This window comes from Gossypium arboreum, chromosome 8 (genome assembly GCF_025698485.1).
Source record: "Gossypium arboreum isolate Shixiya-1 chromosome 8, ASM2569848v2, whole genome shotgun sequence".
Classification (NCBI taxonomy): Eukaryota; Viridiplantae; Streptophyta; class Magnoliopsida; order Malvales; family Malvaceae; genus Gossypium; species Gossypium arboreum.
The window spans coordinates 13,425,279-13,446,170 of record NC_069077.1 but is presented as its reverse complement, the minus strand read 5'-3'; the positions used below and the strand labels follow the sequence as shown (position 1 = coordinate 13,446,170).

General features: G+C 34.5%; 3 protein-coding genes across 4 annotated transcripts; 2 read left to right on the top strand and 1 right to left on the bottom strand.

Annotated features, from left to right (window-relative positions):
- The first annotated feature begins 592 nt into the window (after positions 1-592).
- Positions 593-4,073, top strand: LOC108470176 (uncharacterized). The gene is made up of 7 exons (XM_053018216.1): positions 593-676; positions 1,208-1,270; positions 1,357-1,657; positions 2,058-2,148; positions 2,247-2,469; positions 2,816-2,911; positions 3,417-4,073. The coding sequence occupies exons 2-7, from the start codon at positions 1,241-1,243 to the stop codon at positions 3,927-3,929; spliced, it is 1,254 nt and encodes a 417-aa protein (XP_052874176.1). The 5' UTR covers positions 593-676; positions 1,208-1,240; the 3' UTR covers positions 3,930-4,073.
- Positions 4,074-4,893: 820 nt separating this feature from the next.
- Positions 4,894-8,414, top strand: LOC108470167 (formyltetrahydrofolate deformylase 2, mitochondrial-like). 2 transcript variants are annotated; one of them, XR_008269447.1, is made up of 9 exons: positions 4,895-5,301; positions 5,474-5,586; positions 6,118-6,268; positions 6,339-6,412; positions 6,538-6,697; positions 6,952-7,050; positions 7,149-7,235; positions 7,501-7,572; positions 7,783-7,917. XR_008269447.1 is itself a non-coding variant. In XM_053018030.1 (8 exons), exons 1-8 carry the CDS (start codon positions 5,161-5,163, stop codon positions 7,927-7,929), a joined length of 972 nt encoding a protein of 323 aa, XP_052873990.1. In that variant the 5' UTR covers positions 4,894-5,160; the 3' UTR covers positions 7,930-8,414. The 2 variants fall into 2 exon arrangements, 1 of the variants encoding a protein (XP_052873990.1); XM_053018030.1 differs by lacking the exon at positions 7,501-7,572 and having other exon boundaries at positions 4,894-5,301; positions 7,783-8,414.
- A 197-nt stretch (positions 8,415-8,611) lies between these two features.
- LOC108470166 (VAN3-binding protein) lies at positions 8,612-11,074 on the bottom strand. The gene is made up of 5 exons (XM_017771425.2): positions 10,281-11,074; positions 9,781-10,168; positions 9,451-9,677; positions 9,298-9,355; positions 8,612-9,000 (listed from the first exon to the last, which is right to left on the bottom strand). Exons 1-5 carry the CDS (start codon positions 10,542-10,544, stop codon positions 8,762-8,764), a joined length of 1,176 nt encoding a protein of 391 aa, XP_017626914.1. The 5' UTR covers positions 10,545-11,074; the 3' UTR covers positions 8,612-8,761.
- Positions 11,075-20,892: the final 9,818 nt, after the last annotated feature.

Genomic DNA, 20,892 nt, shown 5'->3' with positions numbered 1-20,892 from the left:
TTTGATTCAGGAAAATTTGCGTTTAATCAGTTTTCACTTTTCATCAATAGTGAGAAACTGCTTAAAGTTCACCCAATTATAATCAAAATTTATTTTTATTGCTTAATTATAAAATAATTTAAATTAATCATCTAATTTACCGAGTTCATTTTTTTGTCATTTCTCCATCACTTACGATTAAGACTTGGATGATAGAAGGCGTATAAGTTTAAAAATGATATAATAATATATTTAGTCCTTAATAATTACATATTTTATTAATTTGATTATGATTATAAAAATTTACCGAGTTCATTTTTTGTCATTTTTCCATCACTAACGATTAAGACTTGAATGATAGAAGGCGTATAAGTTTAAAAATAATATAATAATATATTTAGTCCTTAATAATTACATATTTTATTAATTTGATTATGATTATAAAAAATTAACTCTCAAACATTTATAAATTATCTCAATTTAATCATGATTATAAAAAAATTATTTTTAATAATATACACCAGATAGATTAATTATTAAATTACGTGTTAAGAAAAAAAACCGAGACCGGGTTATCTGAAGTTGACTTTTTAGATTTTACCAGTAGCGCAACAATTCTATTATAAATTCAACACAATCACAATTCATAAGTGGCAGTAAACAAGACAGCTTTCGAGCGGAAACACTCTCTGCAACTGTAAGTAATTACAACCTTCGTAGCTCATCCTCATTTTGCTTATATAGAATCGAATCTTGTTTGTTTTTCTTCAGATTTCTGCTCATCCATCATTTTAATAAAGAACCCTTTCCTAGTTTGTATCGTATAGTTTGTTATTGTTTTTCAGTTGGTTTCTTTATACGGATCTATACTTGTATCATTAGCTTCTTCAATTACTTGACTGGTGAAGATCTTTTTCCCCATGAATTTACTTTCTTTTCTGGGAAAATTTGAGTTTTTGGCTTTGTTGACTTGCTTGTTTGCCTGGGTTTGAATCACAGGCGTGTTATTTGCTGCGGTGTGTGTTGGCAAGGATTTACTCCGGTTGTCAGTGGTATGTGATGATTTTTTTTTTGTCGGCAGGGTGTGTGTTGTCTTTTTAAGCTGCGAAGAACCGGCGCATATTTTAGGCTTAGCAGTCGTGCGAAAGGAAAGGTTATCTATTCCGCAGGAGTTAGTTCTTCATTTTGGTTATAATGGTTCAATGTTTTCATTGATTTTCATATGTAGATATGCAAGGCACGAGTGGCAGAGTTGGTACATATGACACTGGATGATGGAAGTTATCTAAAAGTAACACTTCTAGTCTCCTACTCTTTTCTTCCTCCTTTTACCATATTTTTTTCTTGTTATTAGTAAGTTCCTCACTTAATCCGCAGGGTAACTGGGACAAAAGGATCGAGTTACTAGATAAAGTGATAAAGAAACTCAAAGACCCACAATTCCTGCTGGAACGGTTGACATTGTTGCAACAGTCAAGTAATACAGCTCTGAGCCAATACTCTGTAAACGAGATTCACAAGGCACATCTGAACTCCAACCAACTCGATCAGAATGAAGTTCTACATTTGGACTCCAACCAATCCAGTCGGAAGGAAGTTCTATTTCTCGACGACCACATCTTCTTTCAGATATTAGCTCTAGATAGATTGATATGGGTGTTATATCGACATCTCAAAGGTACAAGTTTTGAGGGGTTATTGAGTGCTGATTGTAGTGAATGGTTCTTCTTCTGTTTTTTTTAGAACCAAAGACACTTATCAAAATACTGAAGTCATCTTGAGAGAGCAGAAGCTCTTTACGACGACACAAACGAGAGCTAATCATCTTTGAGTGCTTCTTAGCAGCTAGTAAAGTCCCTCTTTCATTGCCACAGCTTCTGCAACTAAGACACCACCAGCAACCTCTTTCCTAATACAGTCTTTGCTTCATTAAGTACCAAGGGATAGAAAAATTGATGGATGTTGAATTGTGCTTCATTTATGATTTATAACATTATATACTTATAGTCATCAAATATTAATGTATCTAGTGTTTTAATATTTCTTTGTTAATTTTTAATGTGACACAATCATCGTAGGTAATTTTTTAAACCACGCTAAAGATCTGTTTGCGAGCATCCGAAGGTACGAGGAGAGTTACCGATCCAGGAAGGAAGAACTTGAGCAGGAAATACCAATTATCTTTCTATTCCCTCTCTGTATTTTCTTTTTAGTTTTAAATTTTTGTTAGGATAATTAGATTGACTTTCTATTGTGCAAATACAGGATCAGGAGTTTCTAAAGCAGGCGGTTCAATCAATGAAGTATAGGGCTGATCCTCTTTTAAATCTCAAAAAGATGATGGAACTGATTACTACTATCGTAGCAGTTGTGAACCTAGAGAGCTATGATCAGGTTGGAGGATACTTTGTAGTTAACTTATGTACTTTTGAAAGAAAGGCGAGGCAGTTAATACTCGGCCTTCCTCCAGCCCCACTTCATAGCCAAGCGGTAAGAATTTTGAGCGGGAGAATCATTTTCAAGAATAATGCAAAAATAAACTAATTTCAATCATGGTGCATTTAGATTTTTTTTGAACCTCACTATGACATATCTTTCAAATTTCAATCAACAAATAGATTTTAATTTCTAATTTAATGCTTTGCTTTATTGATCATAGCATTAGCCGCATGCTGGATGCAGATGAAATGGTTAGTGTTGATTAAAATTAAAAAGTGCAGTAAACTGTCTTTTATCTTTGGTTTGTTGAATTCACAGATATTGTTGAAAACCAGTCAACATAAAGTAATTCGTTTTCACGGTTTGTAATCTTTACGCCTTTATGTTTCCAATGTAGATCATCTGTCAAGAGGGACAACCAGATGAAATGTCTTTAATCATAAATTTACTGGCAGAGAGAGTAGAAAATTTAAAGCTGCCCAGCCAAGAGATGGTAAGAACTGAATTTTTGAATTTTATCAAGCAAGTGATGACCTGAATCAATCATGTTCACCGCTTTCTATCCACATATCATTTAAGGAATGATGCAAAACTTTTGATTTAATCTTTCGTTATTCAACCCAATTAAATTATAACTCATCTCACTCACTCCTTCCAGCATATTTTTATTTTCATTTTTCAAAAATTATTTTTAAACATTTCAATCAAACACGGTTTTTAAGAAATGGAATATAAAAATTGTCTTTATTTCTTGAAACCAACCAGAACCTAAATTTGTTGTATAAGATCAAATAAGAAATAAGCAAATATGAGGCAGAGAGACATACAGGCACAATGAAGACTATCGATTTTCATGTGCAATGCTATTAATCTTGTCTTAGATTCAAATAATGATGGTCCAATAAGTTTTGGTTTTTGTTGCAAAGTTAATTGTGTGATATGCTTATTTTTGGACTATTTTCTGATTTCTCTTTTCCTTGTAATTGCTTGCTACACAGTCGTATCCTCTCCTAATAGAACAAGATCTTGATTTTGACATTCCTATGGAAGACTTTATGGATGATACCTGTATCATCCACAGCTACAAGGTCTTTAAGCGTAATGGCGACGTGCTGAATGAGATATTTGAAAACTACCCTAATATTGCAGACAATTTTAGAATTACCCACCCAGATTCTCAAAGCTTCTTTATGAACTCGCTAGCAGAATTGTATCAAAAGATAAAAAGTGAGGAAGAGATGCTCCAGCAAAACGATATCACAAATATGTTGTCAATGATCCAAGACGAGGAGCTACAAGATATCGCAGATATGGAGTCAAAACTCCAAGACTTGGAACTCAGTGGTTTGCAGCTTTCAGGGCTAAAAGAAAGGTTGAAAGAGGTCCGTGAAAGTAAACGCTTGCTACAACAGATCAACGGTAGGAAAGCTATCGAAAACAAAGCCAGGCGGGAGAGAGAAGAAGCCGAGCAGCAGCTGCTGGCCAAGTTACAGAAGAAACGAAGATTTTAGTAATCATTATTAGTATTTTTTTTCCTTTTTTACCATAGTGATTCGATGATTAGATCACTTATAGATGCAGTAGTGGTGTTGTAATGAGACATCCATTATATATATAAATTGTGAATTGAAGTTCTCTTTCGTTTTTTTATACAACTTACATATCAATGCCTCAAAAGTTCTTAAGAGTTTCATGTGTCCTACATATGTACTCATGAAACCTAGCTATGGTGAGGACCAAGTAGTCTCCCAGCAAGGTTGTAGGGGCCGAGATACTTATTAATTAGTTGAGATTTAAAGGGTTTTGTAATTATATAAAAAGTACTACTACTAAATGACTTGTTTATACATACATGGAATTATAAAACTATTGAAAAAGATTATTACAAGAAAAATGTTTATAAATATATTTAATAGTATAACAATTAACAAGTAGACCTAATCACGAGTCAAGCTAGATCAATGTAAATTTTGTGCTCGTTTTTTAGGCTTGGGCTCAACCTAAAAATAAACCTAAAATTTTGTTTAAGTCTGACCTAGATAAAAATACAAAACTCAAGGTTGACTTGCTCCTATTAATTTTTTATATTATTTCTTATATAAAAATAAATTTTAAAAATATAATAAATCAAATACACTACAAATATTAAAATAAATATTTCCCAACAATTTAAAAATACATTGGAAAAAGCTAGCAATATAATAGTAAGAAAATTAAAAATAAAACAAGAGTTATATAATAGTAAAATTACATCAAAATGATAGCAAAATTACATCAAAATGGTAACAAACAACAACAAAACAACAATGGAAAAATGATTTGGCAAATTCAAGTCAGGAAAAAAAAAATTACCTAATACCCGAAAATAGACCTTATTTTTTATTTAAACTTTTATATTTTTATTCAAATTTTCTCATTTTTTTAAAGAAATTTAAGTATCAACCACTAACCCAACCGAGTTAAAATCAGGCAGCATAAAAACATATGCTGCCGTTCATGCATTAGCCTCATTAATCATTTTATACGATTTTGAAGATAAGGGATGAAAATGTAAATTTTGACTTGAGTTTACCTTAAATAATTTTACACTTAAATCGTATAATTGCTATATTTGATTGGTAGGGAGTCTCAATTCTTTATCCAACGCTGTCGTATCATCTTCTATTTGCGGGCTTCAACAGCCGTAGGGAGAAGGCCGCTAACGCAAATGCCAAGTTTTGGTTGGTAAGCAGAGGTGAAGAAATGGCACTCACAAGACGAGTCTCATCAAGCATTCCCCATTTTTTTGGATTTGCAGAGAGGTCTTTCAAATCTTACAAATTACCCGGAGGTCCCTCTTCTTCTTCCTCTCTAACCCATGGCATCCACGTCTTCCACTGCCCCGTATGTCCCCTATCTCTTTCTTCTTTACCCATTTCCAGATTCCCATCGTTGAATTGGATTTGCCACTTAAGTTTTTTATTCTTGGCGGAAACAAAAATTCCATTAAAATTGATGATTTTGTTAATTTTTTTAATTGAATATGGTGCTCTTGTTTTTTTTTTTTTTTTGGTAGGACCAAGTTGGGATAGTTGCAAAGCTATCAGAATGCATAGCTTCAAGAGGAGGAAACATACTTGGGGCCGATATTTTTGTCCCTGAAAAAAAGAACGTCTTTTATTCCAGAAAGTAAGGTTACTTTTAATGGTCTAAAATTTTACAATTCAATGCTAATTGTCTTTGATTGATTAATGCAAGAGATAAACTTGATTCTTGGGTAGCCCTCAAATTTTTCCAAGTTTTATAGACTTAGCTTATCCTAATGAAACATGATCCTCCAGAATCAATGAAGCAAGTGAGTGCTGAAATAAAGAATTATTGTACAATTGTGTTGTTGCTGTTGGATGTTTGTTTTTTCGGCTCAAGTTCGAGCTACAAAACTCAGCTCAGTACATTGGTTTCATTATGAAAGAGAATTACTGGAATCAAGAAGAGTAGTATTATCTTAACTTTTTTCTAAGTTGCTTTTTTGTTAATCTGTATCAGCATCGGTAAGAAGTAGGTTTGGTTTTGGGTCAGTTTTCTGTGTTTCTCAATGTCGTAGAATGATGTTCGGTCTGGACAAACAGTTATATGTCCAATGGTGACTGTATTATGTTGCTGCAAGGTGATTGAGTGAACCATAACTAGACCTGGAAGTTGTTATGTGCAAAATTGCAGTGAGTTTCTTTTTGACCCTGTCAAATGGCCTCGGGAGCAAATGGATGAAGACTTCCTAAATCTTTCAAAACTGTTCAGCGCTACGAGATCAGTTGTCAGGGTCCCTGATCTTGATCCCAAGTTTAAAATTGGTATCCTTGCTTCAAAACAGGTATAACTTATTCTTCTTCTCTTAATGTTGATTTATCTTCTGCACGATTGAACTGTTTATCTTGCTCCAGGACCATTGCCTGGTAGATTTGCTACACCGATGGCAGGAGGGAAGACTTCCAGTTGAAATTACTTGTGTGATAAGGTGATGTTTAAACTTTCATCCCTTTTGATGATTTTTGCCATTGTCCTTTTTTCTTCGAAACTCTTGTAGTCCAGTTTGCATTTTGTTTCAAAATTCTGATTTTGGTTTTTTACTTTGTATGGCAGTAATCATGAAAGAGGCCCAAACACTCATGTGATACGCTTTCTTGAAAGGAATAATATCCCATATCATTTTTTGAACACTACAAAAGAGAACAAAAGAGAAGGGGAGATCTTAGAGTTAGTTCTAGATACTGATTTTCTGGTACTTGCCAGGTATATGCAGGTAAATCTGATTATAGATAACCACAATTTTGTTTAAGAAGAATAGACATAACTTTTCTCTTTCTCAAATAACTCTAGATAGTGTTTATCTATATTGAACATTTAACAAAACCATTTAATGTCTGTTCTTGTTGGTATTGTCATTTTGTTTAGCTAAACAATTGTATATCTTATAAGGAGATCAGGTGTATGGGAATCTGTTGAATTAACTAGTACCATGTTTCAGTGCTGGAAAATAACTATTTACTTTTGCAGATTTTATCTGGTAATTTTTTGAGGACATATGGGAAGGATGTAATTAACATTCACCATGGCCTTTTGCCATCATTTAAGGGTGGGAATCCATCCAAACAGGTGAATAATCTTTCTTATCTATTAGTAATTGACATGAACACTTCATGCTTCCTTCCTAACTCTAGATGCATGTTAAATTTTCTAGATTATGTTGGCAGGCTTTTGATGCGGGTGTGAAATTAATTGGTGCGACAAGTCACTTTGTGACTGAAGAACTTGATTCGGGGCCTATTATTGAACAAATGGTATTATATTATTTGTTTAATGCTGCTCTAAACAGTGTTACTACTTTCCTCCTTGCAATGATTACATGATGGTGACTACTCTATTATTTTCCATTCAAAGAAGTAATCAGCTTGAACTACCTTTAGCACAGTTTCTTGAACTTTAAGTAATAGCTGAGGATTCAGTTTTTGCTGTTGGACCATGCATATTGTTATTCTTTAAACTTTCTTGTTGCCAGACAGCTAGTTTGATGGTTGATTCCAGTGTTATGATCAAATTTCTCAGGAAACCGGGGCAAGTTAATTTGATCTGTGAAACTTCCTTAATCGGAGAATGTGCTGAAACAGAGTTTATAAAGTAATCTTTAAGCGACAACTTCTTTCAAGTTTGACTAAATTTGGGTGCTTATTATCTTCTTCTTTTTTTTTCACATATTTTTAACTGTTGTCAAATGATGTTTGTTGCATTTGTATTTGATGCTGCATAACCAATAAATAAATTCGATATTTATACTTTCTTGTTTTATGGCTGCCCTTATTGTTCTGCCCTCGATGTATCCTTTGCCAGGTTGAAAGAGTTTCTCACAGAGACAATTTGGAGAGTTTTGTGCAAAAATCAGAGAACCTTGAGAGGCAATGCCTTGCAAAAGCTATGAGATCATACTGTGAACTGCGAGTGTTGCCATATGAGGAAAACAGGACAGTTGTATTTTAAGAGCAAAAATCAGAAGATAAAGCAGTGTAAAAGGAGGAGGTTAGGGTGTTATGCACCTTCAGTGAGTCATTTGGATTGTCTAGCAAAAGTAATTTCACTCCATACATCTCTAGGTGCATATGCCAGCTCTTAAAAGTCCTCCAAATAGCTGGTTTTTGTCAATGTGGGGAATCTTGTTCATCTTCCTTTGCCTTTGTCTAAAGAAGAGGAGGAAAATTTGGTGCAGTTAACTTCCTAATAGAGGATTATTTGCTTAGAGAGCTTTGCCTGGTTTGTGTGCCATATCAAATATCAAGCTAACCAAGTGGTTGAGCAAGCTCTGGGGACTACATTACTGTAATTGCAGATTTTTCATAGTGATTGGTGAGTTTCTTTTGATAAATAAATGAAAACTAACATTGTGAATGATTGATGTAAGTTAGGGTGCAATGATTGTGATAGTATGGGAGTGGTATGCCATATTTTTGTTTGTTTTTCTTGCACAACCTGTCTTCCACTTGCACAATTTCAATCTTGTCGTTTCTTTTCCCTAGTCTATCCCCTTATCCGACAACCAGGAAAAACTGGAATCTTCCTTTTTTTCTCTTCCGTTTAAGATTATGATTTTTTTTCTCTTTGTGTGTGAATAACTGTGATCGTTGCTATTAGTTTTACATGTTTGCAAGCATGAACATGGTGCAAGTATCTCAAAAAAACTGTGTAAAAATCTCCCTTCAGATACAATGGAAGAACTTGTTGCATAGCTTATACATGGAAATATAGATTCTGTATGAAATTCTTAATATCACAAAAACCATATTCTGTATATATGCTGCACAAACTATACCATTTCCTATATGGTGTTGTCGATACTCAAAGGTTCGAGAGAAAGCTCAGCTGCTTGGGTATAGCTGACTTGCCGGAGAAGATTTTGAATCCCATCGACCCATTTCTGCTTATGGATCTTGCTTTTACACTTGAATTCTAGAAGACCTTGTCCTGTTTTGAGACCGAAATAGAGTTCCTCACAGGTTTCCCTCTCTTTTCTGTATGGCCATGCAGAGGTCTCATCACAAACTCCATAAACAATGCCTGGTATAATGATAGGAGATTTAATTATACAGAGAAAATGAAAAGATAGTAAGTAATGGTAATCGAGTGTTGCATGTATAGCTACGTGTCTGATATGAATATGTTTTATATAATTTAAAGTTACAGGTAACGTGGGTGGCGGTAGTGTTTTTGTGTCAAAAAGTTGCTTTTTGCTAAAGCTCTATCAGTCAAAGTAAAAGAAAGAAACTACATGAAAAAGGAAGTGCAAAGGGATTAATTAGATGAGAAGTCATTAGATTAATGCGAAATTAGAGGGTAGAGTAATGCAATACTTACATTTATTGTTCTTAGAAAATGCCCCTCCAACGTGTTTGCTTTTTAGCTTAATCATGACCTGACAATAGAGCGTCTGTAAGAGCTTGTAAAGTGAAAACTTACAACTGAATATGTTTTCTCGCATTTTTACCATCTTGTTTGTTTGTTTGTTACCTGAGATTTCTTGTTGATGTAGACATTGACTCGTTTCCATCTAAGTACACCTTTTCGTGTGTGTTGCAATAGTTCGCCCTCACAAGGAGGATTTGGCTCCTTCGTTTGAGTAAGAAAGTCAGGAGACCAATAAGCTTCCGTCATGGTCCTCTCGTAAGGACTTATGGCTGCGTTTTTCTTTGCTTCTTTTGGCAATCTGGCTCTCACAGCTGCTTCTCCTCTCAAAGCTGGTTTTGGAGATAAATGATTCAGATTCATAAAAATTGGCATTTGAGTGACAACAATTTAAGATGAACAAAAATGGTACTGGTTTTGAGTGTCCTCAAATACCTGTTGCAGCTGCTGCTGTGAGAGTCATCAGATCACCAGCAGTTTGAATATCAACGGCTGATTTAACAACAGAACCAACACGATCATTATCAGCCCCGGCTAGTTCAGCTAATTCAACGCAATGTGATGCCAAAAGTTGAGTTGCAGATGCCAATGCCGTGCTCATCTTTGAGCCTGTGGTTGTCCCATTGGACTTTCCAGCTGCGGCTAAAGCTGCCAAACCTGCAGCTAGTCCAGCAACCGAAACAGCAGAGTGCACCCGAGCATTTTCCGCACGTATCTTATCTTTCTTCTTCACTGTGTTGGTGCCTAATTCCTTGTGGTGTTGAAACCATTTCCCAATCGATCCACTTTTTCGAGCATGAATCGAATTCAAGACTTTCCCAGCCTAAGTAAACAGAATAGAGAAAACTAGAACATCAGAAACGAAGAAAGGATCAAAAATTAAAAAAAGGGTATAAGATCAAAAATTAAAAAAAGGGTATAAGATCATAACTCACAATTTGAGGTGCAACAATGGTGTCTGGAAATGAACTTGGATTATGATTGAACTCGAACTGTTTCTGTTTCTGAGAAAGGGCTTTGGAAAGTTCAGATGCAGATAAGGACCATGATCTAGACAAGAACTCCATAGGCTCCTTTGGTGTTTGTGGCTGACGGATAGCTGGTAAAGACGATGCTGCTTTAAGCACTCCATCCTCTTCTAAATTCTCTAACCCGAACAAACAACCAGTCTTCCAATCTGAATAAAACCCAGTTCCCATATCTATCTTGGGATTCTTTTCAGCTGATGACAAGGAAACACTTTTAAGGCTTTTGTGTTCGAATTTCAAAAGCTATACTGTAATCTCCTGTAGTTTTGGTATCTATGGGCTTTGATTAAATGAAAGAAAACAAGTCTTAAAGAGGAAGTACAAGATTGAGAAGAAGAAAAAGAAGGAAGGAAAATGATTGCCTTTTGAAACCAGAAAGGTGGTGGATTAAGAACAAAACTCAGGGTCTTGTCTGAGCAAAGTTATAATAATTATATGGAGTCGACAATGTTAAAAGGGTCCCTCCATTGAAACAGTGAGTGACAGAATAATTAAACAGGAGCAGATATCAAAATCTAGTGTTTGAACCCCCCCATGAATTCATTCAACTTTTGTTTACTAAAGGAGACTGGGATTAGTAGTCAAAACAGAAGTTAGAAAACCCATGAATTCATATATAATAATATAATCGTAGTATAGATTAAGGAGCATAAAGAACAGCATTTGTCCTGGATAAAGGGGGACTGTTTCTTAAGACAGGTGCAATTAAGCGCATGTGACCATGATCAAAAGTTGTCGTTGAAGAGTATCTTTCATATTTTCAGCCATAAGAAAAGAATAATCTTTTTCTTTAAAGGGTTTAATATCATTGTCCGATCTCATATTCCAACTGCTAAATTTCATATTTGTAAAAATAATCGAATAGAATGAAAATGAAATAATATATTCAGTCATATATCACTTTCGGTTGTTGGAAAGATTTTTCAAAGTAATTGAACAGAACATTAGTAGCCAATGGTCTTGCATGAAGCTTTGGACTGGTCGGTCGGTTTCGTTTAGTTTTTTATGCTTCCATGGATATCTGCCCCATTTTTTTTTTCTCTTCTTTACTTGGATGGGTTAACAACAGTTGCAATTTTCTATGTTTAATAACCAAATATAAAGATTTTATTTTGGGTTAAATATGCTTTGGGCCACTGTAATTTTTAGACTTCTAAATTTTAGGTCTTTTTCTTGTTTGATTTGAAAATTATGGTCCCTTTTATATTGCTATTAATGAATTTTTATTAAATTTAAATGTGTAACATTTTAATATTGTTGATACTAGATATCAGTAAGGGAGAAAATAAGAGGAGAATGTGGTGGTGCAAAGGAGATTGATTCATCTAGATAAGTGGAGAGTCGAAAAATGAGACAAGAGAGGACTAAGCAAGCAAGGGAAAATGATTGCTGAGTACGAGCTTAGGGTTGCTGAGAAGGCCAAAAGGATCCTTTCTTCATCATTTGGAGGATATTTATGGGAGAGAGGCCCTCCATGCTCAATAATGCCACATCACCGACAATACAAGTGGTGGCTTGCTTGTTTGATTGGTCAAGTGGTAGGTCAGTTGTCCTCATGTTTAGTACTGTCTTGACATTCTCCTTGTTGAGGTGATACGAGGTTGTTACATTTCGTCTTCCAAGTCACCCACTTTTAACGAGAACACACTAACCTCCAAGAGAATGTTAGGACAATACTAAAAACATGAGGACAACCGACCTGCCACTTGGTCGACCACACAAACAGGGCACCACTTATACTGTCGGTGACGTGGCACTGTCGAGCATAGGCCTCTCTCCTATAAATACCCTCCAAGATGATTAAGAAAGGATCCTTTTGACCTTCTCAGCAACCCTAAACTCCTACTCAAAACTCAACCCTTCCTTACTCATCTGTTACTTCGCTTCTTTTCCAACTCTTTGTCCATCTAGGTGAATTAGTCTCATTTGCACCACTACATTTTCTTTTTGTTTCCTTCCTTCTTGATGCTAGGTATCAACAAATATCTAAAGTTTTGATTTAAAAATTAAAGGATTAATGCACTATTTGGGGCCTGAACTTGCAATTATTCCCATATTGGAGCTTGAACTTTTTTTAGTCTAAATTAGTCTTTGAGTTTAACAATTGTTCCCACATTGGGACATAATTTTTTTTTGTCCAAGTTAATCCTTAAACTTGACAATCCTTCCCTACCTTTAAATTTTTAAAATTATATTTATCAAAGTTAGGTTTACTTATATGTATGTGTTGTTGAGAAGCTTAGGTTTTGTAGCTAATTAATATCAAGGTTTTTTTTTTTTCTCTCAGAACAACTTAATTAGGGACAATTATGTGTTTAAATTTTTCTACTTTACATTTGTTGTTGTTATGGACTCTTTCTGTGAAAACTCGGTGACTGGAGATTGCTCTGTGAAAGGCTTAATACCTAAGAAGGTCCATTTTAAGGACAAAGATGAGAGTGTGAATATAGATTTTCTGGTAGATTAGGATGTGCAACCAACAATTTCTTGGAAAGACAAATTAGTTGACCTTTCATCTAGCACTGTTGGGAAAAATCTAGAGATGAAGGAAGATTTTGATGTGCTGGAAGGAGACATTCAAAAGTCCATTATTAATGGTATTCCCTCAATTCATTTTTCAGATAGTATTCAACAAATTCTTATTCAGGATTTGGATAATAATGTGATCTTGAAGCTCCTAAGACGCAACATTGGCTACTCGATTTTACAAAATAAAATTTACAACTTATGGAAGCCCTCATCGTCATTCTGCCTGATGGATATTGAAAATGGGTATTTTTGGTCAAACTTAAGTCGGAAGGTCCATGGGTTATTTTTGGTCAATATTTGACAGTACAACCATGGTTGGTATCCTTTGACCCAGCACAAACTTTTCCAGGTGATGTCATGGATTAGATTCCTGGGTTTAGCAGGCTACATGTATAAGCGTAAAATATTGGTGGAAATAGGGGGTATGGTAGGCAAGATTGTCAAATTGGATATGAATACAGATAACAGAGCAAAAGGTAGATTTGCACATATGGTTGTGTATGTTAATTTGGACAAGTATTTAGTGTCTCAAATTTTAATCAATAGTAAAATCTAGATAATTGAGTATGAATTTTTACCGACGATTTGTTTCCACTGGGGAAGATATGGCCACATGAAGGATGTTGGCCCTTTTAGGGTCTCTGCACCCCACTCTAGAAAGAATCCAACATCGTCTGAATTATTGTCGGAAGGTGGAAATATGACTAGTGATGGAAAGGGTGAGAATAGCGGAACATACGGGCCATGGATGCTTGTTGAGAAGAAATCATGGAGGAAATTGAGAGATCTATCATAGATAGACACTAAAATCAAGATGAAGAAAAATAAGGGGTCTCGATTTAGGGCTCTTACAGAAATGGAAATATCGTTGGAATTAAAGCTAGTGATAAAGTTGAGAATCTGGTTTTTGAGGAATCTTGAAAATTTTGATTTCCTACAGTCACTGGAAATGAAAATAACATTCGGGCTGATGATGGTGTTTCTTTAAGATCAGGTTCAAATTTCTCTAACGATGGCAACAATGGATTTTCTGAATCTTGGTTTCGTTCGAAGGTAACGTCGAAAGGAGTTGTAGATGTTACAGAAGCCGAGATGAACAACTGTCTTAATCCACGCAAGCATATAATGATCAACTTCAAAGAGTTTAAAGACTTTAGCTCAGGCATTTCGATGGAGGGGGCACCACTCCGGTTTTGGGGAAAGGTAAAAAAAAGACAGTGGAGGGAAATTTGGGGGAGAAAGTAGGAAGAGCTAGGATTTCAAAGAAACTTAATAAAACTATCCAAGTTAGGGAAAGCAAATTTAAGACTAATAACAATTTAAAAATTCTATTGCGCGACTCCATGGCCCACTTGGTTAAGGCTATTTCGACACAGTATATAGAGAAGAGTGGCTCAGGTGGCCTAGTTAAAATTGAAGGACATCAGGCCTGAAGTGGTTTTCCAGTGCAGTAAGGCTTTGATTTTTCATTTTTATTTTTTATGTATTTAAATTTGAATTTTTTTGTAGAATTGTCAAGGCTGTGCTAATAGTAAATTTCTACGTATTTTTCGTGAGTACAATATTGAGCATAGTCTGGATATCGTGTGTCTATTGGAACTGAGAATAAGTGGTAAAAAAAGTAAATTTAATCATTGATAAATTGGGTTTTGATTACTTTCACCGTGTTAAAGCTATTAGTTTTTTAAGAGGAATTTGGGTGGGTTGGAATCAATCTGTACAGATTAAAATTATTCAAAACCATCCTCAGTTCATTCTCCTTTGCATTTTCGGTAACGTGACCTCTAATTCTATTTTTATCTTCTTTGTTTATGGTAGCCCGGACATGAAAAAAAGAAGGCCACTTTGGGACAATTTGAAATCTGTCTTACCTTTAGATTCCTTTCCGTGTTTGATAATGGTGATTTTAATGTCATTCGCTTTCCTGATGATAAAAAAACAATTGTGCCACTGTGGCGAGATGCAATCTTTTTGGAAATTTTGTTGGTTCTTGTAATTTACAGAATTTAGAGTTTACTAGGCCATCTTTTACATGGTAGAGAGATGGCACGTTCGTGAAGCTTGACCGGGATCTAGTTAATGGCACACAAGTTTTATATTTCCTGTAATGTTGTATTTTTCATTTCCCATATATTAAATCTGATCACAAGCACATCCCTTTGAAGACTAATCTGGAAATTAGCTTGCCTAATGGGAGACCCTTTTGATTTCTTGCAGTGCGGACGAATCATGCTAAATTTCCCACTTTGGTCAAAGATAAGTGGAACTATTCAGGTAATATGGTTGACTCTCTTTCTGCATTTACTTTTCATGTTAAAGAATGGAACATGTCAGTTAATGGATTTATATGTACTTGCAAAAGGCATCTTATGAAATCGCTTTCGAGTACTCAAAAGGCGTTGGATCATTGGACCTCTAATCAGTTAGTTAAACTGGAAATGGATGTTCGTGATGAATTGGAAAATCTGTTTAGTCATGAGGAGCTACTTCAAAGGTAAAAGGCTAGATGTGATTGGCTGTAGCTTAAGGATCGTAACACTAAATTTTTTCATGACCGTACAATTCAAATAAGGAAATTCAATTGTATCATAGCTTTACGTATTGCTAATGGAGAATAATGTTTAGATAAGAATATCCTTAAAGATGAGGTAATTGGTTTTTTTGAAAAGCTTTATGATGAACTTTTGGATCCAATGAGAGGTCTCCCTTCCAATATCTTTCTACGGATCAAGTTCTAGGACATTGCTTTTTTGGAGAAATCGATTTCGAATAAAGAGATTAAGAGGGCCTTATTCGACATGGCTCCACTGAAGGCTTCAAGTAGTGATGGTTTTCATGCGCACTTTTTCCAGAGTCAGTGGGATATAGTTGGTAATGCTATTTGTGAATGGGTTCAAGAAATTTTTGCTAGTAACAATATTTGTAACAACTCGATTTTTTAGTAGTGTCAAAAACAATTGTTTTGAGGCCACTAAATCCGGTGAGTAAGTTCGTAAATATTATTATTTAATATTTACGAGTCAAATATGATTTTGAAAAAGTTTTTGAATTGATAATTTATATTTTATAATGATTTATTAAGTTCGAGTAGTAAGATTTTGGGTCAAGTGGTTTTAGAAAGTGAGGTATAAGGACCTCGTTTCTATAAACCGAGTCATAAATATTTTTATAAATATTTATAGAGTGTCATTAAGGTGGTATTAAGCTTTCATTGAAAAATTTTAACGTTTCGATAGTTAATTAATTAAAAAGGACTAAATTGAAAAAGGTGTAAAACTTACTAATATAATATTTAAGTGATTAAATGGCTTGATTAATAAATTAGGGAGGACTTAATAAATATACCTAAAATAAGATAGCGGGGCGGCATATGAAGATAAAATAGTAAAATAAAGTGAAAGAATGACAAAATTGTAATTTACATGAAATTAAAATAAAACAAATTGGAATTGGAAAGTTTTCTAGGCATTTATTCTTCAATTTTCGGCCTAAACTGACATAACGAGGGAGCTTTAAACTGGTTTTTAATATTTTTTCTTCATGTGAATTCAATTTTTACCAGTTTCTTGTAATTTTTATGTTTTTGAAATTGTTGCAATTAGGTCCAACTAAACCGTACCTTCATTTTTTATTTTATTAAAATTTTGGAAGTTTCCATTGATAAATATTAGATGTTTTTTTATGACTAACATGGATTTAGAGCTTTGATTGTGTTGTATGATGATTTTATAAAGTGATTTTGTTAAATATTGATTTTAGGATTAAATTGTGAAAATGTTAAAATATTAGAGTTTGGTAGAGAATTTTGGGTTTATTATGGGATTTATGAAGTCCTAGAATATTTGGATAGATTATTGATTGAGAAAATTAGTCAATTTGATAGATTAACTAATTAAGGGATTAAATTGTAAAAATTGTAAAAGTTTAGGTAATTGCGTAAATTTGAAAAATGAAAGGGTATTACTTGTAAAAATGAATTTGAAATGAAATGTATGCTATATTCTAGATTAAGATCTCGTAGATACTCGTGAAAAAAGAAAAAATAGAGAAATAGTCATTGAACTTTTGTAATTACTACAATTCAGCCCAGGAAAGTTCGTACGGTTAAAAATTTAAATTTTTTTATAAATTTTTTATTGGTATTATGTGTATATATTCTATTTTTGGAAATAATTTATTGTTTGAATTATAATATTGAATTGGATATTTGGTCTGAATTGAACACGAGATTTGAGTACATTCATGATTTGGTGTACGATGGCATTAGAGGGAGATATCGACATTATTCCCAAGTAAACAGGGGGTTCAGCATTTGTTTCGAACTCTCGTGTTTTACTTTCTGTTTGGCGTAATTGGATGTATCTGTTCTTACGAGCTTCTATTTAGCTCTTACGAGCTTCTGTTCAGCTTTCGAGCTTCTATTGGTGTATTTAGGAGGACCAACTCTTATGAGCTTCTGTTGAAGATGTACTCAGAGCGTGATTCCGCTCTTGTTAGGTCGAAAATTACACCGAACTGAAAAAAAAATTGAACAGCAATTCGAATTTGACCTCCTTGGATTAAATTATTAAATTCAAATTATTAAATAAATTGAAATTAAAAAATTTAAGAATTAAAGGGGTCAGTCAAAAAAAGGGTATGTTAATTAATCAAAGGTCCAACTGATCACCACGTCTGTATTGTAATATTCGTAAGTCGTTCTTCGAATGGAAGAATCTCGGTACAGTAATTTATTTAATGAATTTGAAAGACATGTTATTTATTTTTGTACTAATTTTAAATACAGATGTATTTATCAATTGAAATTATGAATGACAGGAAATTGTCATGAATGATTTTTTATTATTTGAATTATTATAGTTAGTCTAGTAAGATTTTTGTTTAACCCGTCGAACTTACTTAGCTTTATTAAGCTTATTTGTATTGTTAAATGTCATTGTAGATTTTCAGAAAGTTGAACGATCGGATCAGCACTTAAAACACACTATCCAGCTTATTTCGATAGTTTTTGAAACATTAAATATGATTTATATGGCATGTATAGGCTTTTTTATGGTATTGGTCAAAGTTTAACTTATGTAAATATTATGAATAATATTTTGTTTATATAATCAACCTACATATTGGTAAGAGATTAAAGTATAATTGTGATGTTAGTATAAGTGATATATGTATGTATGTATTTGAATTATAGTAAACTTTGGCAACTTGGTTAGGTAAATTAATTAGGTAAGTTTGGATATTTGGTGGACATATTTTTAAGTTGTCATTTGAGGTATCTAAGGGCATATTGGTTGTATGTGGTGATAATACATGTTTAAGACTTGATTTTAGCTTGTTTTGAATGCCTTGTTATGGCTGGTTGATGTGTAAATTGTTGAGGCTAGGTTGGTATCAATTTGCGTAAAAAATGTGGCTTAGAAAATGGTCTATTTTCGTCCACACCGGAAGAGACACGGGCGTGTGTCTCAGCCGTGTGTCCCCTATATCTTTTTAAGAATGCAAGTCAGTATTCTCACACGGCCTAGCACACAGGCGTGTGACTTGGCCGTGTAACCCAAGTCAGAGAGTTACACAGGTACGGACACGGGCTAGACACGGCCGTGTGTCCCTATTTCAAATGCCCACACGTCCTGATACACGAGCGTGTCTCCTGATTGTGTGAGTCACACAGCCTGGCCACATAGCCGTGTAACCCCTACAACTTTAAAAAATTTAAATGTTTTCTGAAAAATTCTTTGAGTACCTGATTTAGTCCCAACTTGTTTCTAACGCGTATTTTGGGCCCCAAGGGCTCGTATAAGGGACAATATGTTTGATTTCGATTGGTTTCTAACAAGAATGTTATATTATATGAAATGCCTGTTTATTTTATCTATAAACTCCAGTAATGATGTGTAACCATGTTTCGGTAATGAATAAGGGATAAGGGTGTTACAATATTGATCCAGATCTTAATAATACTTTGATCTTACTTATTCCTAAGAAAGTCCATAGGATTTTAGTCAATTTTTTCCCATCAGTCTCTGCTCGATTTTGTACAAATTGGTGATGAAAGTGATTACAAATAGATTTGAATTGGTTTTCCTAACTTCATCCTGCAGGAACAAGCTGGGTTGATTATTGGTCGCAATATCTCTGATAATGCTTTTATAACGCTGGAATTCATTCATTCCATGCAAAGTAAACTAAATGGTGATCAAGTTGGACCTGAAAAATGCCTATGATAGAGTGAGCTAGGATTTTATTGGTGCTTCGTTGTAGGCTGTTGGGGTTTTTGATTTTCTTACATTTGTGATCGTGGCAGCCATATATTTTTCTTCTATGTAAATCTTCTAGAATAGAGTCCCCATTCGTAAGTTTAAGTTAGTTAGAGGGATCAAACAGGGTTGTCCACTATCGCATTATCTCTTTGTCTTTTGTATGAAATGGCTAGGCTATATTATTCGTGTGAAAATTGATGTTGAAAAGTGGTGCCCAATTTGTCTCTCAAGAACAGGGTCGACCTTATCTCACATTCTTTTTTTTTTTTTTTGTGGATGATTTGGTTAGTTTTTGCAAAGCGGAGTTGAAAAAAGCTGAATTATTGAGGGACATCTTGAAGCATTTTTGTGAATTTTCTGGGAACAAGATTAGTGCACAAAAAAGTAATATGTATTTTTCCAAAGGAGTTGAGGCAGGTTTATATTCTCAGATTAGTCAGTTTCTTAGGTTTTAAGAGGTTCATAATCTTGGTATTTCCTTAGGTGTTCCTCTTCTTCATGATCAAGATACTAAAAGTACTATGAATTTTAATATGGAAAAGGTGAGGCATAATTTGCAAAGTTGGGAAGCTAGGAAGCTATCCATTGCTGAAAAGGTCACCTTGGTCCAATCTATTCTCTTAGCTATTCCAAACTATTTTATCCAATCCATGTTGATCCAAAAAGGTGTCTGCACTGAGATCGAGCATTTAGTAAGACAGTTTATTTGGGGTGGTTCTGGTGGCCATCCAAAACTTGCTTTGGTCGGGTGGGATTCCATCTGTCAGCCAAGATCTCGTGGCGGTCTTGGATTTCGGCATCTACATGACCAAAATAATTTGTTTCTCATGAAGATTGGGTTTAATTTAGTCACCAATGAGGATGCTTTATGGGTACGAGTCCTCTGTTAAATATGGCTGGAAAAATCAACTCCCAAAATCCTTTACTAAGAGTCAGTGTTGGCATTTATGGTGTTCCCTTTTTAAGATATGGTCTATTTTTTGCGAAAAATTAGCTTGGTCAATTGGTTATGGCACAAGAATTTTTTGTTGGAAGGATTCCTGGATCCTAAGAGTCGACCCTTTATTATCGCATGTTCCTGCTCATACAAGGTTAGACTTGGATTGCATCCTAAAAGATTTGGTTATGCCTAATAGAACTTGAAATATGGATCTATTTCATATTTGGCTTCCCGAAGATGTGATTAAACCAATAATAAGTATTCCTCTTCCACATCCTGCCTCGAGGCCGAATAGGGTGATTTGGGCTTATTTGATTTTAAGGTCATTTTCTATTCGTAGTGTATTCTGGACTTTAAAATAGGATTTTTGGTATCCCAAAGAAGTCTGTTGGAAGATCACTTGGAAATATCAAAGACCCCAAAGAGTTCATTTTTTCCTTTGGCTAGTTTTTAACCAGAGACTCTTTAACAAATTTGGAACGCACTTGAAGAGGTCTTCGTCACATTAGTTCTTGTAATATATATAGTGCTCTCCATGTGCTTCAAGATTGTCCGACAGCAAAGGAAGTGTGGCTGCATGTGGTCCTAATTGAACAACAACATAGGTTCTTTTCTGGTTTGGTTTTATTCTAGCCTTTGTTGTCATATGAGGTTACAGGATTGAGGAGTTACCTAGTCATTTCTGTTCGGCCTAAACGCTTGAGGAATCTGGAAGAATAGAAATTTATTTATCTTCCAGAATGTTACTTGGGCATCTTACGAAATTGCCAAACCTTTTCTCAACTGG

Bases quoted from the DNA above. Each gene is read 5' to 3' on its own strand.
- LOC108470176 (XM_053018216.1), top strand. From the start codon at position 1,241: ATGACACTGGATGATGGAAGTTATCTAAAA. The intron at 1,658-2,057 runs GTACAAGTTTTG...CAATCATCGTAG, and splicing joins GTTATATCGACATCTCAAAG to GTAATTTTTTAAACCACGCT. The intron at 2,912-3,416 runs GTAAGAACTGAA...CTTGCTACACAG, and splicing joins AGCTGCCCAGCCAAGAGATG to TCGTATCCTCTCCTAATAGA.
- LOC108470166 (XM_017771425.2), bottom strand. From the start codon at position 10,544: ATGGGAACTGGGTTTTATTCAGATTGGAAGACTGGTTGTTTGTTCGGG. The intron at 9,356-9,450 runs GTAACAAACAAA...CTCTATTGTCAG, and splicing joins ACATCAACAAGAAATCTCAG to GTCATGATTAAGCTAAAAAG. The intron at 9,001-9,297 runs GTAAGTATTGCA...TCATTATACCAG, and splicing joins ATTTTCTAAGAACAATAAAT to GCATTGTTTATGGAGTTTGT.
- LOC108470167 (XM_053018030.1), top strand. From the start codon at position 5,161: ATGGCACTCACAAGACGAGTCTCATCAAGCATTCCCCATTTTTTTGGA. The intron at 6,269-6,338 runs GTATAACTTATT...ATCTTGCTCCAG, and splicing joins GTATCCTTGCTTCAAAACAG to GACCATTGCCTGGTAGATTT. The intron at 6,413-6,537 runs GTGATGTTTAAA...TTTGTATGGCAG, and splicing joins GAAATTACTTGTGTGATAAG to TAATCATGAAAGAGGCCCAA.